Below are 18,596 nucleotides of genomic sequence, written 5' to 3'. Positions count from 1 at the left end.
CATGGCGGTGGGAATGACGCCCCCTCCACACACACACAGCTCTTCAATCTCTGCAGCAATGCTGACAGCACTCCTGTAACGAGTCACATGACATTTTGGAGGGAAAATGACAAGCAGTCACTAGTTAGTGTACTTTAATGTGAACAGTATACCTGTTTGTATCTACAAGTGGGCACAATTGAAAAACTAGATTGTGATAAAGATTAGATAAAGATAGATTAAGATTGTAATCTGAATTTAACGGATACGGCAGTGGTCTCCAAACTATTCCACATAGGGCCACAGTGGGGGCAGGAATTCACTCCAACAAAACAAGACCACACCTTTTCACCAATCTGGTGTTTTATAAGTGTAATCAGTTGGTTGCAGTCAGGTGCTGCTTGTTTTAATAGAAACCACATTGGTTAAAAGGTCTGTGCTTGATCGGTATGAACAAAAACCAGGACCCACAGTGGTCCTCGAGGACCGGTTTGGAGACCCCTGGTACACTACATTCAGAAAAATATAATACCATAGCCGAAATATGTTTATCGTATCGGAAACCTAATAATAACACACGTTTCTACTTAATTGAGTAACCACTGTATGAAACTGTTTTTTTTTTTTTTTATGAAAAAACAGCCATAATGTGGCTATTTTTTAAATTGTCAAAGCCATTTTATTGACTCAGGGTTTTTTCTTTTAACTCTACTTTGCCCTAAGCACAGCATTCTAAAACAATACAAGTACATCCACTAAATAAAACAAACAAATATATAGTTATTGTTTCTGTTGCGCCATTCTGCTGTTTGTGATACAAATCCCAGTGGATCAAGTGTTTCAAATTTAACCCGTCTGGCACCAACAACCATTGCCAAAGTCTTTTTTGCTTTTCTTTTGTATTGCTCGGTTTGGACGCCATCTGATCTCAGCAACTGTATGTGTCTATATGCTCACTGAGTTTTTGCCACATACAGTAGCTGGCTGATTAGTTATTTGTTTTTCCAATAGAAACTGTTGGAGCTTTGAATGTGTGCTCTGACTTTTACTGCAAATCAAATTGACTGTTTTCCCCATCATGTTGTGTCTATATTATAAACTTGTTTTGTTTAGTTATTCTGGCTATATCCTCCACGCTGTTGCTTTGTCTCCTTAGCACAGCTCATTCTCATCTTCCCTTTCATGTCTCCTGTGAGTTTTTGAGCTATGTGTAATTACCCAGTTTATTTGCATCTTGGCTCCAACTGCCTGACTCGTTGCAGCCAGCCTGCATTCACAGGACACAAAATGTTGGTTTGCGTTGCACAAATCAGTCTTTAGCAAATATGGGTGTGATGAGCAAGATCACGCAACAGAGCCAGTGGGTTTCTCTACATGCGCACATCACCCCAAACCCACACTGGCAGCCACGGAGAGATGGAGACGGGGACCATGTCATCTCCAATCCCTTTGTTTTGATTCAGATTAGAGCTTTGTGAGGCGTTTGCAAGGCCTGCAGAATGTGGATTTAAGGATTAGTCTAATAAACAGAGGCTCTGTGGCACTCTGGCAGATTGTTGCACACCCTTTTATTCATATTCAAACAAATGACAAAATGGGAGGACATACAGAAGAACATGGAAGGTGAAAGATGTACCTTCACACTTGCTGATTTGTCTTTCACCTGTGCCATGTATTACTGAGAAAGGAAGAACTGACACTCAAAGTGTATTCAGATCTTATTTTAAAATTGTCCTTTTGTCCCCCTTGTTGGATGGTTTCATAAATTTGACTCCAACATAGAAGTACACAAAAAGTAAATGTTCTGGAAGTACTTGAGTTTAATTTCAAAACAGTATAGAAGCACGCACATATTTGAAACCTGATAGAATGAGGTTCTGTTACACAGGATAAATCATGTTTTATTTTTGTAAGTGACCTTATTGTTATGTGGCAGAGCAGATGAGAAGCGACCTCATTTGTAGAGTCTGCATTTTGTTTATGGTGCCAAACTCTGAGCTCTTGGGAGTGCATTGAATAACTGCTTAGTATTAAAATCTTGAAATTGTTGAAAAAAGTCCAATCAATTTAGAGATTATGGATATAAAATTTGGAATTCACCTATTTAGGGATTTCTGAGGCAACAATTTCCAACTCCTGATGTAAACCTGTTTTATTATGCTGGGTTACTGCACAAACATTTGCGTCAATGACACAAAAATCACAAAATATGAGATGGTTACTGAAGTTACAATATCACCCAATTGGTGGACTACAGTTATAAACTTTTACTGGCGTTTTTCACCTTTATTAAATTAGCTCCTTAAACATTTAATCAGATGCAAATTGCTGCTTATTTTGTACTGTAATGACGTAAAAATGCTGTGTAATGGAAAAAACAAAAACAATCATTAATAATTTCAGGCTTATTTTCTGATGGTGTTTGCAGATTGGAGAACACTAAGATTAAATTTTAGTATCCTTCAATCTGATGATGTCTGAGACCAATACTGGTTCCTTTCTTCATAGAATGTATTCATCTTTACCTTGTTTTTCTTTTATTGTTAAGCAATATTAATCCATTTAAATAGCTTGTGAACAAATATATTGCTGCTTCTGAATGCTCAAAAGACACAAATGAGTAAAGACGGCTGTGCCCTTGTTCTGTGTGGATGGTGAGAATGATGATGACAAAGGTAAGTGCTTACCGATTATTTTCCACCTATCGACACCGAATTTAGCAAGCTCATTGTGTGCCTTTGACTTTGAAAATGAGTTTGGGAAAATGATGTAACACATGTTTGTGTTCATCAAGTTAAAGATAAAGTTAGCCTGACTCCATGTCTGTCTTTATAGGATAAAGTGACTTTAACCACTTACTCTTGAGTGTTATTAAATAAAATTATCGTAATCTTGCAGTATAAACTTGCAGTACTGTATATGTCTGGTTTTATTTAACCTTTGATAAATTTGTTCATGGACATCGGCAGACATATTTCGTGCACCAATATAAATTTCACTAGTAAAAAAAAAATAAATAAAGAAAGAAAGAAAGAAAACACTCAGGTGACTTGAAGTTCCGCTCTGAGACCCCCAATTTAGCCAACTTTCAAAGTTGTCCGACATGCACGTGTGATACATTATTGGAAAGCTTAAAATCTCAATTTTCTGGGGGAAAAAATTTTTGAAGAGGAGGGCATTTAATTTTTTTTTTTTTTTTCTTTTTTAACAGCAAAACCCTATTTGGAGGTGAGCGCACGCGAGAGCAGAATTACAGGCACCGTGATTTTAACGAGTTATTATCACGTACTTACCTTGTTTCGATCCAAAAACTCAATGTAGCATGTATCACTGAGTGTCAAGACACAGCTGTGAATGGCCACAGCTGGATTTTCTGGGGATTTTTATGGGTGAAACATGGTAATATAACAAGGGTCATGATGCAGAAATCGCAGACATCAAGGAGTGGTCGAGATTTTCTTTTTCATACATTTAACTTTTTAAACATTTTTTTCCAATTTTTCTTTGTACGGATCAATTATTTATCATCTAACATATCGGAAAATAGTTATGAGGTAAATATCTGTGACTTTTTTACAGACGCCATTTTTTTCATTGTGACGTAATTTGTTTAAAAGTTTAAAATATGCGAGTGAATAATTTTTTTAAAGTCGTTTCTTTTTTTTAAACAAAATATTAGACATCAATTATTGAGTCTAAGTTAAAAACGACAGACATTTTGAATAATGAATGTAATTAATCACCTTCATTTTATGGCTGGCTTGAAACAAAAGGGTTGTGCGACGTCTGTAAACGGGGTAAAACGGGCAAATTAAAAATAGTTTGGGGGCTTAATGCGCCATGAATCTGCTATGCCAGCATATAGACATATTGTTCTATCAAACACAACAGTTGTTTTGGCTTAAAATCCAGCAATTTCCTTTAAAGAGCAGTGCAAGAGCAGAAACAGCTTTTTCAGTCGTCTGTGTTTTCCGCAATGTACACATATATGTCCCTACATCCCTCGAAGAGTACATCATAAAAATTGCCCCCAGTGATGCCCTGCTCGGTGAATGCCCCAGGCAACAGAAGCCCAGTAAGGAGGAGGACCCTGAGGAGCTATCATGAAAGGATAAGCCCAAGCATGGTATGTACCACCGACAAATTGAGAGGGTAGCTGACATGGGGAAAACATACCAGTGGCTGGAAAAAGCCAGACTGAAAGACAGCACGGAGGCACTAATCATGGCAGCACAAGAACAGGCCCTAAACACAAGGTCAATAGGGGCCGGGGTCTATCACACCAGACAGGACCCCAGGTATAGGCTATGCAAAGAGGCCCCTGAGACAGTCCAGCACATCACAGCAGGGTGTAAGATGCTGGCAGGCAAGGCATACATGGAACGACATAACCAGGTAGCAGGCATACTTTACAGGAACATCTGTGCCGAGTACGGACTGGAGACCCCGGAGTCAAGGTGGGCGACACCTCCAAAGGTGGTCGAGAACAACCGAGCCAAGATCCTGTGGGACTTCCAGATCCAGACAGATAAACTGGTGTTGGCCAACCAGCCTGACATGGTGGTGGTGGATAAACATCAGAAGACAGCAGTAGTGATAGATGTAGCAATCCTGAGCGATAGCAACATCAGGAAAAAAAAACATGAACATGTGGAGAAATAGCAAGGGTTGAAGGAAGAGTTGGAGAAAATGTCCGCCCGGGTGGCCGAGACGACGATTTAAATGTTTTTATTTTTTTATTTTTTTTAATTTGGAGTTTAAGTCTACATAGCATAATCTACAGAAGCACCTATTTAATATGGTCATATTACTTTATTCACACCACATATATACTGTATTTTTCTGACTATAAGTCACAGTTTTTTTTCATTGTTTGGCCGGGGGTGCGACTTATACTCAGGAGCGACTTATGTGTGAAATTATTAACACATTATGATACCATTTCACATGTTATTTTGGTGTTTTGGAGTGACACTGATGGTTTGGTAAACTTGTTAGCATATTCTTTATGCCATAGTTATCTGAATAACTACTAATAGCTATCGTCACGTGCGCGTTCTGTCTTTGGCAATGTGTGTTCAATTGTATTATTGACTTTTTTATATTTAAATGCATGCTTTTAGTTTGTGGAGCTTTCACGCCCAAGTGGGGGAGCACTCGCACTTGTTTCCGTGAAGAAGAGCGTTCACACTCCAGAAGAAGATGGACAGCTACGCAGCGTCTCTGAGCGAGTGGGCGAAAGAGAGAAACTCGGCTGCGAACCTACGTTCATTGTTTATGCTTGTAAAACATCTCTATAGCTCTACGCCTGTGTGTATCATCTTTACTGTTGTTGTTGTGTGTTTTCCACCCACGATCGGACACTTAGAGGCAGTTGTGTGGTTGTTTGAACGATGTGCTAATGCTAGCGAACGCATGCTAACCGTTTGTGTCATTAATGTAATAGCACCTAATTATCATTTATTTACGTTGATGCGAACCTGTTTGGTATCGAGGAAGAAATTGATTCAGCATATTGAACTGTATTGATGCTATTGATTGCTCTTTGTTCATATAACCAAAATGAATTAACCTGTATTAATTAATTGCCTATCCTTGGGTTTTAACCTCTTATATTAGTGGGGTGGCGTGGCTCAGTGGGAGAGTAGTTGTCCCCCAACACAGAGGTTGTGGGTTCAATTCTCCGCCCTGATGAACGCACCTAAGTGTCCTTGAGCAAGATACAGAAGCGCTATATAAGTATAACACCATTTACCATTATTGTATGTGGGCTCATCATAATTTCCAGCTTTTTTACAAGCATTTTATTTGATACTGAAGTCCCTGTAATTTGTAACCAGATGTCTTACTTTGTATTTGACTCAAACATCATTACATTTGCAAATGGATATCAGAAAGTTATTTGCTCGCAGCAAGGATAAATCAGCAAGGAGGAATGAGAGGTAAGCTAGGTAACCCACCTAGTCAACATAAACCACTTATAGGTCACAACCTACCAGTTGAGAAATGCATATTACAAGACAACGTAGAGCAGCAGAGTGCAGGAGTGACTTTGGTTCAAAGGAAGGGTGGGAATACATTGAATTATACATGGTTTAAAGTACAATTTCTGACTTTTTGTGCTAATAAAAAAAAACTGCTCGCTTGCCAGTGCCCCACTGTGCCCCAGTTAGGTATTGGAATTGATACGATTTTTTACGATTCCGATTTCATTATCGATATTGCTTAACGATTCGATTCTTTATCAATTCTCTTATCGATATTAATTTGGGGAAAAAGAAGAACAAAACTTTTGATTTGCATCGAGTTTGTTTAATCAGATGTCACAACCTTACAAATTCACAACGAGGTCAAAAGAGGCCCAAAGCCTCAATGTTAACTGTGGCAGTAAGTGGCAAATACACAAGAATGTGTAATATTTTACTGAAACATTTTTCTTAATAGAAATAAAAAATATTGGTATATATTGGCATATAGGTCGTTGTTCTGCCTTTGGCAATATGTGTTAAAGTATTATTTACCATTATATTGAAATGCATGCCTTTTAGTTTTTATGGTGCTTTCACGCTCAAGTGGGGGCGCCCTTGCGCTTCCTCACGCGAAGAAGAACGCGCTCACGTGAAGAAGAGCGCACTTACACGCGAAGAAGTGCAGCTACAAAGCATTCAAGTGAGTTAGTGAGAGAGGGAAACACTCCTACGAGCCTACGTTCTTTGTTAATGGTTGTAAAATATCTATACGGAGGCAACGCCCGTATGCATCATCTTTTGTGTTGTTGTTGTGTGTTTCCACTCGCGATCCGACACTTAAATCCAGTTATGTAGTGGTTTGAACGATGTGAAAAATGAAACATCAATTTTGTTTCATTTATCTATTTTTAGTTTCACTCTTTAAGTGATGGTTGAATAAAGTCAGCGAATTATACCAACGTCTTCTGCATCATCATTTGGGAGTTAAGCTAGCTGTATAGCCAGGACTGAGCCTTAGCGTCTCGGTGAGGGCAGTACAGTCGTATTCCCTCCCGATGCAGTTATCTCCACCTTTCAATGACTGCAAGTCGCTTTGTTGTAAATTTTCCTCATGAAGTGAAGACACACTTTCGAGCTTTTGAACCTACGTGCTGTCATTGTTATGTTTACGACTGCAGTGCTCGTGTTAAACCATCGTTTCCTGGTGAAGTGTAGCCAAACTTTGGAGCGAGTGGTACTTGCCGTCATGCTAGTTTGATGTGTCTGGACAACAAGAGACGTCACGTCACGTGATGACATAATACGCGCTTTTAGGAATCGGCAAAGGGATCGTTAAGGCTTTTTCATTGTGATGTCGAGGCCTCGAAACACTAGGAACCGGTTCGGAATTTGAATCGGATTTCGATTTCCCATCCCTAGACCCAGTATCGTATTAGGTCTAGTGACGCCCCTGATCTTGTTATCGTTCGCCATATTTTGTAGATTTCAATCATTCCATCTTCCCAGAAAAATCACAACCACCAAATCAAGTTGTGCAGAAAAAAAAAAAACAGGTGCAATGGATGTGTTTTTGAATGTGCGTCTTTTGCTGTTAAAATGACGTTGAGTGAGGGGGAAGAAAATCAAACAAAGCAGGCTTTGTAGGAACAAAATTAGTGGTAAATCATTTTCAGAGGAAGGGTACCATGATTTCACTTAGTCTGGTTGGCTCATTACTGTTTCACTTAGTACTATCCAATCAAACCTAAAATAGCAACTGTCATTTTTTCAATATAATCAACTCTACACCAAGTAAATAACTTAAAAAGGATATCTCTGAAACAAAACTTACTGATGTAATTTGAAAACTTTACTTCCCAAGTTTCTGTATTCGCCTAATTACATTTCTTATTCAGCCTGGATTTGATGGTCACTTCATGGTCGCGGGTGTGTCTATTACCCCTGTCATTCAAACACCCTCTCATATTTGAAGGTGGCCTTGTACATGTGCTTGCATGTATGACATTTGTGTGTCTGCGCTTTCTGAATGTATGTGCATAAAAATACCAATATGTGTTGTCTTGGCTGGAAATATGCCACTAGATACTATGATGGAAATCAGTTAATAAGATAGTGTACTTCTTATAAAGAGGGTAATCCACTTTTGTCTGATGTTTCATGGGAGGTCAGACTGCTGTCACCTGAGTAATTGACGAGCTCAAGTTAGGTGCTTGCTACTTTCTTGAAATGGCTGTCTCAGTGACCTTGAAGAAGACACAGGTGGGTGGAATGTGATTGATATGCGATCCAAATCTTGTGAATTACCCCCACGGCTTTTTTTCACTTTATCCGTCTATCTCTCATTCAATGACCTTTCTCCTCCTGCTTATCTAGCACTTAAACCTACTTACACTTTCAAATGACCTATTAACTCCAAAGTCCTTTTTGTGTGGCTGCTTCACACACTTGCAAAACAGCTGTTTCTTATGAAATTCTACTATATTCACATGTACAGTATGTGTTCTTTAGGTGTGAATATTCCTTAAATGTAACAGTACCCCTTTTAAAAGTATTTCATAATAAAAAAAATTTTTTTTTAATTTTTAAAAAGATATGACCATTTTGTGCACGTTAGTGCAAAATCATATTAATTGGGAATGGTTCTGAAGAATACAGTGATCCCTCGCTACTTCACGCTTCAAACTTCATGCCTTCAGTCCATCGCGGATATTTTTTCAATTGAAAAATAAATAAATACAGATGAGCTGTCCCGATCCGTTTACGTAGTCCCACTCTTTGGAGTTGCTTATTGAAGTTAAACGTTGATTGACAGATGTTAAGGTTTGATCTTGCCAGAGAGGCTTGGAAGCAGAAACTTCAAAGTGACACATGTGTCAATCATCCTTTAACCTGTTAAACTGTTGCTGTGGCAACTCATTGTGTCAAAGTGAGCAGCTTAAGCGGATTTGAGTGGACTAACTCAGGTTGGTCGGTGTAGTTACAAGACACTTAGTAATACTGTATTTTATGTCCACATGTCTCTGTCTGTTGCCATAATGACCCTTTGTTCGCCATTAAAAGGAATTAGATTTCTTCAGGGACTTAGGCAGCTCATAGAGTCACAAAATTTGGCACACGTACTTGAATTGGCCCAATTAGGAGATTAATTTTTGCTTTGAATAAAGGTGTGGCTGCGCAGCTCAGTAGTGCATCCTTTTTGTAGCACCCTCTTCAACAGGTTTTTTTCACCTAGGGGTGTAAATGTATTTCTCATCCCTGTATATCAAGATCTAACATCTAAATTAAAACATCTCTGTCAGCCATGCCCACAACACAAAACAAGGCTCAACACAAAAAAAGAGGGGAGTTTCGAGCACAGGCTAACTTCTCATGAGATGATAAATGGGGGACGATCTGTTACCATCCTGAGCTGCGTGCCTTTCGAGTTTCGCCAAACTGTGACGGCCCGTTCAGTCCTGCTTGCAGGCCTAGTTTCTTTTAGTTTTTATTTATTTTATTTTTTTGTTTCCTTCTTCATCTTGGATATCTTTGCATTTCAAGGCACTTTGAGGGTCAAATTTGTACGGAACATCTTTTCATTTTCTATTCCATATTGTTTTTCTCATTCTGCTTTTCAGTGTTTTCATGCATCAAAATGACAATTGAGTTAACAAAAACATTTGTTTTTAAAATTAACCGCATAGTTGTGATTTCTCATTTCTATGAAAGAGTCATGGGTTATTAAATAGGGCAATGTTGCCATAAATGGCTTCATGGACCTTCACTTATGGAGCCCAGCTGGGCATAACCCAAAGGGGCATGGTGGGTCTGCCTTCCAATAGGCTCGCCAACAGTGGGAGGGAAAAAAGGTATCAGTTGCAAAGTTAGGTGGGTGGCCGCTGAATGTGTGGAACATTGGCAGACCACTGTGATCTGCTTTTAGCAACTTCTGGACGTACAGTATGATTCTTATCATTATTGTGCACACAAATACACACAAAGCTTGTGGGCCCGGATATGTGTATAATACCAGTCAGTGTCCCCGCTATATCCCTCTCGATTTCCTCACTCTCCATTCAAGGTACAAACACATTAAGGTTGAACTCCTAATAGCTTATGTGATGGATACCGGTGCATAATGAGCTCTTTATGAGACTTAAATCCTACTGTTAATCAATGCACATAGCAGGGCACTTTTCAATACTACTTCCTAAGCATTTTAAAATGAGGCCTCATTGAAAGGATTGACTCCCATTCTGGACTCTCTCTTTTTTCCCCTCTCTGTCTCCTTCTCAAAGCTGTTCCTGCATGCAATTAGTTACATCACACTTTCAGAATCCAATTACACCTCGTTTTTGGAAAGCTCTTGCATGCCCTGTTATTGACAAATACACTCCAGACTGGGAATTGTGAAAATATAATGTGCTGCTGCAGTGCAGTGGGTGGACCAGACTTCCTTTAACCTCAAGCAAGCGAAACCCAGCTAGTCTATTTATTACCTTAAATACCCCATACTGGCAGCTGCTGGGGGCATTGCTGTCAATTACTGCTGGTTGTTGTATTGTTGCACTTTGATCCTTGGCTGCTAATGTACTACGTTGCTCCAGGCTCTTGCACTTGCATCATGCTGTCTTAGTATCATAATGTACAATCTGTGTCTAAATGTATAAAATGTGAATGCATTTAAAGTGGGCTGGCTGCTTGTGATGCAATAACATTAGACAAAGAGGCACTAAAGGCAGCACGGTCCCCATGTACATGTTAATATCTGTTGAAAGTTATTTTTGTATGTTTCAAGTTAATGAAACTAATCTTTGTGTGGACATATAGGTGCATCCATCCTGTTTGTGGATGTATGGGTGTTTGTGAAGTGTTGTCTGGGTTTGTTTGATTATCCCTCACAGCCTCAGAGGGAGTGGGATTCATTCTCACTGTGATAATGAGGGAGAGACTAGCAATGCCCTAAAGTCATTTCTCCCATTCTTACATCCTTCCTGTAGCATTAGTCTACTTTTCAGTCCTCCTTACACTTTTACTTGTTTCTAACAATCATATTCTTTATTCATTTTTAATTCTAACAATGTCCTCCTACAGTTTTCCTTTATTCTCTGACCTCTGTTGTCATTATTATTTTCCCTTTTATATGCTTGTATTCATGCAGTGCTGACACCCGCTGAGTGACTGTCAGGTTATAAATTTTGGCTGAAAATTTTATACTAGACTCACGTAGTCACAGTAAACTGCCATCAAATATGTAGCATGTTTCAGTGGTTGAATACACTGTATGTTAATTTACCACACTATAAATTTTTGTGAAATAATCCTGTATTATCTCCTGGGAGGGGGAAAAAAAAAAAAACGGAAATTGAATTAATACCATCCTTTTATTTCTGTTTTCCAGGAGTGGAGATATACATTGGAGGCTGATCCACCCAACACCTCTAACCTGCTTTAGAAACCGTCCCTCACGCTCACACCATAATGGATCTAAAAGATCGAAGGCAGCACTCTCTGACCTGCTCCAAGGAGTCCCCTTACAACACCTCTTCCCTAGAGGCAGATGAGTGTCGTGTGCCAACCCAGAAGTCATATAGCTCCAGTGAGACGCTCAAGGCTTTCGAGCACGAGCAGAGACTTCACTACAGTGGCTGTGTGACCGACCTTGTTCACCATGAGGCTGATGAGTACTCAAGACAAGGTGGGTTTTTGAACAAATGCGTAATAGAAATTATCCATACCCTGCTGGATATACTGTAACGCAGTTCATGTAAAATGCGTGTAACACAGTCGGGCACAGAACTTCACCAGTCAAATTATATTGATTTGGATGGTTGTCAAAAAACCTCAATAGGTGTGGAGAATTATGGCTTTATTTGATCTGCATACATGGTTTGGCTTCAAGGTGAGGGCTCTTTTTTTTTTTTTTACACAATTCCCACAAATTTGAGCAATCGTGAATTTAACCCCTTCAATATATGTTTATTAAGGACCGTTTACATGGCGACTCTCCGAGAATACGAAAAATTTCAAATTTGCATTTGCATTTGCGTCTCCATTCGAACAATGTCGCAATTCCACATGAAAACGATGTAGTATTTATGCCAGGGCCAAGGGGCAGTGCAGATTTACAGGGCGACAGAGAATGATGCACTTTGACCCCACCAAGCTCCATCAGCCCGGAAAAAAAATATGCCCGCCCACTCGAAGCAATGGCATTTTTCTTTTGTTCAAAAAGGCACAAAAAATGGAAACATTCAACATATTTAATTTAAAAATATTATTAAAACAGTAAATTAAAGACGACATTCCACCATATTTGCTGTTTTTAATGTTTAGTAGCACCGCTGCTCACACCCAATGTGACGTGTACGAGTGCTGACGTTATCGGCGCGGTCTCGCACCGCGGGAGCCTTTGATATGCATGCCGAGGAAGCCCCCCTCAATCCCCCGCAATTGGATTCTTCCACTTTGGGGGCAGGATTCAGAATTTTTCGTCTTCGCCGACACCATATGCACGCGAGGCCACTCCGCAACACAGTTATTGCGTCTTCGTGTCGCAGAGTCGCCATGTAAACTGCCCCTTAGTTTGTATTCTGTGGAGATCATTGTAATTGGTCTCTTAACTCTGTCAAGTGCCGAAGCAGACCTTTGTCAATTGCGTCCTTGTCATAATGAACTCTTAGTGTCCACCAAAGTAAGATAGCCGAGAGGCCAATGCTGAAGGGCATGCCTGTTCCCTTCCACTTGTCCTTAAACCTGTACATGTACACACATGTATACTGCCAAGGCCCATGAAACAGGCAGGCAGCATTTGCATTGATCCCTGCCTGGTGAAAGGAGTTTCACTCAATGGAATTGATTTTTGCAAAGCTCTGATTTCTATGACCACAGAAGACCATGCGAGGACTGAAATCTCTTTTTTTAATAGGCACTTGCATACAAAGGTGAATATTTAGAAAAAATATATATTTTGTTCGTTGAATGGAACAGTACAGAAGGGGAAACAAAGATTGATTGGTATCAAGGAAGTCTGAAAATCAGTCATGTGTATCATCCGGACAAACTTCAGTGCTGCACCAAGCTGACGCACCAGTCTGGTCAATACCAAAGTCTTCTCAGCCGATCAACACTGTCAAAAGCCCACAGCCACAGATGCATCGTGGGAAGTGTGGCCACAGGAGACCAACAGTGTTGCTGCACCATAAGGACTGTGACACCACAGGAGGAGGAGAGCTCAGTAGACAGAAAATGAGGACTGGTGGGAGAAACAAAGTGAGAAAATCAGCAGATGAATAATTTAAGAATTAGACAACTTAAATGTAGTCGGAATTTGCATTTCTATCATGATAATAGCTACTTTGAACATATTTTGCTTAAAGTAGCATTTTCCGGGTTTGGTCTCATGACATTTCACATCTGGTGGATTTCTGTCAACCTCTCAACTTCTATCCGTCTTCTGCCAGCAACACCACCTGACAATCATCACTTAAATTCTTAATTTGAGATTAAGACAGTAACAACATAGAAGCACTTCTATGCAAGAGCCAAAGGAAAATATTAGTGATGCACGATAATACATTTTTCAACCGATACCAATAACCAATCATTTCCTCCTCGTTCCAGCCGATAACCGATAATGTCAAGCCAATAATTCTAATAAAAGATATATGTAACATTTTAAAGTATACACAAGAGCAAATATTACAGTGCAAAGATAGAATGTATTGCTCTTTTTTTTCAACATCAAACAAGTAGTAAATTCCAACATCTAAATAATGACAGATTGCCTGACATTGTGAAATGGTAAACTTTTGGCAACAATTACTTACAGAGTAAATACCTAAATTGCACAAAAATGCCTTTAAAAGTAAGCAATTCCTAGCATACTATATATAACATTCCTACACTGGAAAAACACACCTCCTTAACCCTTTAACACTTAAGCCTATTTTGGCCGAATTTGCATGCCTTTGATGTTGTCTTTATATTTCAAAGAAAAAAATTGTTCACAATGGCCAGGTTGGGTCCCTTTTTTCAGGACACCATAACCTCCATGTCCAAATTGTTGTTTTCTTCACTGATCAATTATAATCAAGATTTTGGACCCAAAAAGACAAAAAAAATCCCAAAATCTTTTTTCAGATGTTGTCATGGTGATGTCCCATTGAAAACCAATCATGCTCGACCAACCGTTTTGAAGCTTGATAATATTTATTCAGCTTGTTAGCATGAACATTCAATAGAAAAAGATAAGACTGAATAGTTTTGAGTTTGACAATTTAACACAAACAGCAGGTATGGTCATAGGTGTTTTTGGCCTTTACACACACTATGGTCAAAATAGGTCAGGGTTCACTAAATCCGGACCTCAAAGCCACTTTTCCTGTCGTGTTTTCCATTTCTCCCTCCTCTAACACACCTGAATCAAATAATCAGGATCATTATCAGGCTTCTGGAGAAGGTACTGATGACATAATCATTTGATTCAAGTGTGTTAGCGGAGAGAGACGTGGAAAACAGGACAGGATAGATGGCATCGAGGTCTAGATTTGGTGAACACTGAAATAGGTTATATATAGGGCAAAATAGTGAGACATTAAAAAAAAATAAAAAAATTATATATATATATATATATATATATATATATATATATACTCAGGAAATTAGAATATTGTGTATTCTAATTTCCTGAGACAGTCCTGTATATATACACAGGACTGTCTCAAAAAATTAGAATATTGTGTATTCTAATTTCCTGAGACAGTCCAGTATATATATATATATATATATATATATATATATATATATATATATATATATATATATATATATATATATATATATATATATATAGTATATACAGTGTATATATACATCATCTAAGACAAAAAGGGTTAAGCGGATATCTCTTTGTGAGGTTAGGTATTGTACCCATCACCTTATCAAAAGTATATACAGTACATGCAATCAAGCTTTTCGAACACACACACATCTATATACAAATTGAAAAGATTGATAATGAAGAAAAAAAAATCAAATATAAACTTAAACAAGAGTATTTTAAAAAATAATGACAAGTAGTTCAGTTGAAATTTTTTCAGGCAAGCTACTCAATAAAGTTTGATACATTCCACACGTTTCAAAGTCGCTCGCTCAATCCAACCGGCCGGTGCTCGCTTCGTATGCCTCCTTTTGCTTAGGTGCCGCCTCGCTCGGCAAATTAATAAAAAATGTTCACATTAGGTTCGTCCTTCTTGACCTCACAACCGCTCTTGGGATACGTAGTCTTCCGAGCTGCTTTCGGTTTTGAAAAAGGACAATAAATGATGGAAATATGGAGATAAACATATCGTCTATGGAGCGTTTTAATGCTTATTTATGAGTGCAATAAATCTATAAAACTCAAATGACATTATCTCCCGTTTTACTTGGTCGATTGACTTCAAATAAAAACTGGTGTGGACATACAACTTCCGCACTTTCAAATGAGAGCAACCAGTGGCACGTGGGTGTCGTAATTACAGCATGACGAGGCTTCAAAGATTATATGCGTAAACACGTCGCCGCCAACACGTTCGGTGTTAAAGGGTTAAAATTCTATTATTCTAATCTATTCTATTGGAAATAAGTGAAATGATCTGCCAGTGCTTCAAGTATATTTCACTCATTTTCACATTTCCCACATTTTTTTAAATAAAAATAGCGAGCTGAAAATAAAATTATCACGAAGAATGGTTGTCGTATAAACTGCATTATTTTTTCATCCGGGGCTTTGGCTCTCGGGTCACTTCAGTAAAAAGTCTCTCGTCCGAACGAGCCTGGCATGTGTCCGTCCGGCCACAAAGTGAGCACACGTGCCAGGCCTAAGTCTGGCCGTGGTGCTTAATGAGTTGAACCGGAGATGAGTGGCAGCGGCGCTGCCGTCAAAAGCGTCTCCGATCGTCACAAGCCTCGAAACTTAGCTTAGTTTCTGTTTGTGTACATTACCTTCAGCCTACGTGCAAGCAGCAGCCTCGTGTTCATTCCAAAAATCTTTGTGATGCAGCTTTAAATGGCTGATCAGTTTAGTGATGTTGGATGAGGACGGTTTCTTTCCGCCTCGTGGAACTTCTGCATTGCATGTTTTGCAGATGGCGGGAGCGTCCTTTGTTTCAAAAACGGAAAAATCAACCCACACTGGTGACAGAGCCGCCATGATATCCAACTTCCTCAACTATGTGGTGTAACGCGTCACTCATGCGGCATGGGCTTCTGAAGGGAGGAGGGGTTGAGGCAGCGGTGCAGAATTGGTAATGTGTCACTCATGCGACAGGGGCTTCAGAGGGAGGAGGGGTTGACGAGGCAGCGGTGCAGAATTGGACAAAACTGTTTTGATTGCGCACATTTGGAGGCTAAATCAAGTATATAATTATCGGATTGCATTATCGGTTGAATTTTTTAAAAATCTGGATTATCTGTGTGACGTCATAATTCCCATTATCGGCCGATAGTTATCGGTAACCGATATCATCACGCATCTTTACGAAATATAAAAATCGTATTCTTAAAAGCTATAGTTTTTTGGCCACTAATGTGGTACATACTTTACTTGACAGGTCTACCACTACAAAGACTGCTTATTTGCATCTTTATAGTTGTTTAATGAAAATTTTTTCAAAGCCACTGATGTATTTTAGGGCTGTTTGCTGACACCTTATAGCCATATTTTCTGGTAGCTCAAAGGAAATCTTCATGAAGAAGTAGTGCATATAGATTTTGAAATGAATAAATAGTGTGCATTCACTCAAGTTGATGTTTCTGCAAGACCATGCAGTCAAGTCCACCCGGGCAACTGATGATCAAATAGAGAACAACGCAGCTGCACACTATTAAAAATAAATGGAAAAGACATTAGCTACAATTCATCCTCCTTTTCTCTCCTTGTTTTCTCGCTGGTATTTGGTCCCTTTGCCAGCTGCGTATGCATCTCGTAGCTATTTCAATTGAGTAAAGGACTACCTGAAAAGTGTCATAGGTCTTATTCTACTCCTCCATGGTGTAACATACTCCTACTACGCTTTCCAACTGTTGGTAGGTTAGACAGCAATAAGTATGAGGGATGTGTTTCTATATGTGCCCTGTGACTGGCTGGCAACCTGTTCAGGGTGTATCCACCTTCTGCCTGGAGTTAGCTGTGGCAGGCTCCAGCACCCCCGCGACCCTCGAGGATAACCGGTTCTGAAGATGAATGAATTATATGAATGTTATGGAGAGTGATTAAAAGAAGGGTGTTAAAGGTGATACAATGAAAAATGAGGGTGCGCCTACATTTTGTGCTGGTGCACCTTAAGAAAAACGTTTGGCACACCAGTGCAACCAATGCAAAAAGTGTGGAGCCTTGACAATATACAGTATATCGCAATGTTTTTTTTTTTTTTCCAGTATTATTCAGGTCTAATTTATATGTATATATATATATATATATATATATATATATATATATATATATATATATATATATATATATATATATATATATATATATATATATATATATATATATATATATATATACTGGACTGTCTCAGGAAATTAGAATACAAAATATTCTAATTTTTTGAGACAGTCCTGTGTATATATACAGGACTGTCTCAGGAAATTAGAATACACAATATTCTAATATTCTAATATTCGTGAAGTGGAACAACATTTATTGGATAATTTAAACTTTTTTAACAAATAAAAAACTGAAAAGTGGGGCGTGCAATATTATTCGGCCCCTTTACTTTCAGTGCAGCAAACTCACTCCACAAGTTCAGTGAGGATTTCTGAATGATCCAGTGTTGTCCTAAATGACCGATGATGATAAATAGAATCCACCTATGTGTAATCAAGTCTCCGTATAAATGCACCTGCTCTGTGATAGTCTCAGGGTTCTGTTTAAAGTGCAGAGAGCATTATGAAAACCAAGGAACACACCAGGCAGGTCCGAAATACTGTTGTGGAGAAGTTTAAAGCCGGATTTGGATACAAAAAGATTTCCCAAGCTTTAAACATCTCAAGGAGCACTGTGCTAGCCATCATATTGAAATGGAAGGAGCATCAGACCACTGCAAATCTACCAAGACCCGGCCGTCCTTCCAAACTTTCTTCTCAAACAAGGAGAAAACTGATCAGAGATGCAGCCAATAGGCCAATGATCACTCTGGATGAACTGCAGAGATCTACAGCTGAGGTGGGAGAGTCTGTCCATAGGACAACAATCAGTCGTACACTGCACAAACCTGGCCTTTATAGAAGAGTGGCAAGACGAAAGCCATTTCTCAAAAATATCCATAAAAAGTCTCATTTAAAGTTTGCCACAAGCCACCTGGGAGACACACCAAACATGTGGAAGAAGGTGCTCTGGTCAGATGAAACCAAATTGAACTTTTTGGCCACAATGCAAAACGATATGTTTGGTGTAAAAGCAACACAGCTCATCACCCTGAACACACCATCCCCACTGTCAAACATGGTGGTAGCAGCATCATGGTTTGGGCCTGCTTTTCTCCAGCAGGGACAGGGAAGATGGTTAAAATTGACGGGAAGATGGATGCAGCCAAATACAGGAACATTCTGGAAGAAAACCTGTTGGTATCTGCACAAGACCTGAGACTGGGACGGAGATTTATCTTCCAACAGGACAAT

The 18,596-nt window shown here is 39.1% G+C and overlaps 1 protein-coding gene across 20 annotated transcripts in view; it reads left to right on the top strand.

The window, feature by feature from the left end:
- Positions 1–18,596, top strand: part of tenm2a (teneurin transmembrane protein 2a) — a 342,932-nt gene that overhangs the window by 73,184 nt on the left and 251,152 nt on the right. For all 20 annotated transcript variants that reach the window (XM_057849548.1, XM_057849549.1, XM_057849546.1 and 17 more), the window contains one exon: positions 11,329–11,625. In XM_057849548.1, coding sequence (XP_057705531.1) covers positions 11,409–11,625 — 217 coding nt within the window. In that variant the 5' untranslated portion in view covers positions 11,329–11,408. The remainder of the gene's footprint in view (positions 1–11,328; positions 11,626–18,596) is intronic.

The sequence above is a fragment of the Corythoichthys intestinalis genome, chromosome 11, assembly GCF_030265065.1.
Source record: "Corythoichthys intestinalis isolate RoL2023-P3 chromosome 11, ASM3026506v1, whole genome shotgun sequence".
In the NCBI taxonomy this organism is placed as follows: Eukaryota; Metazoa; Chordata; class Actinopteri; order Syngnathiformes; family Syngnathidae; genus Corythoichthys; species Corythoichthys intestinalis.
Note: the sequence above shows the minus strand (reverse complement) of the source record. Positions and strands in the feature narration are given on the sequence as shown.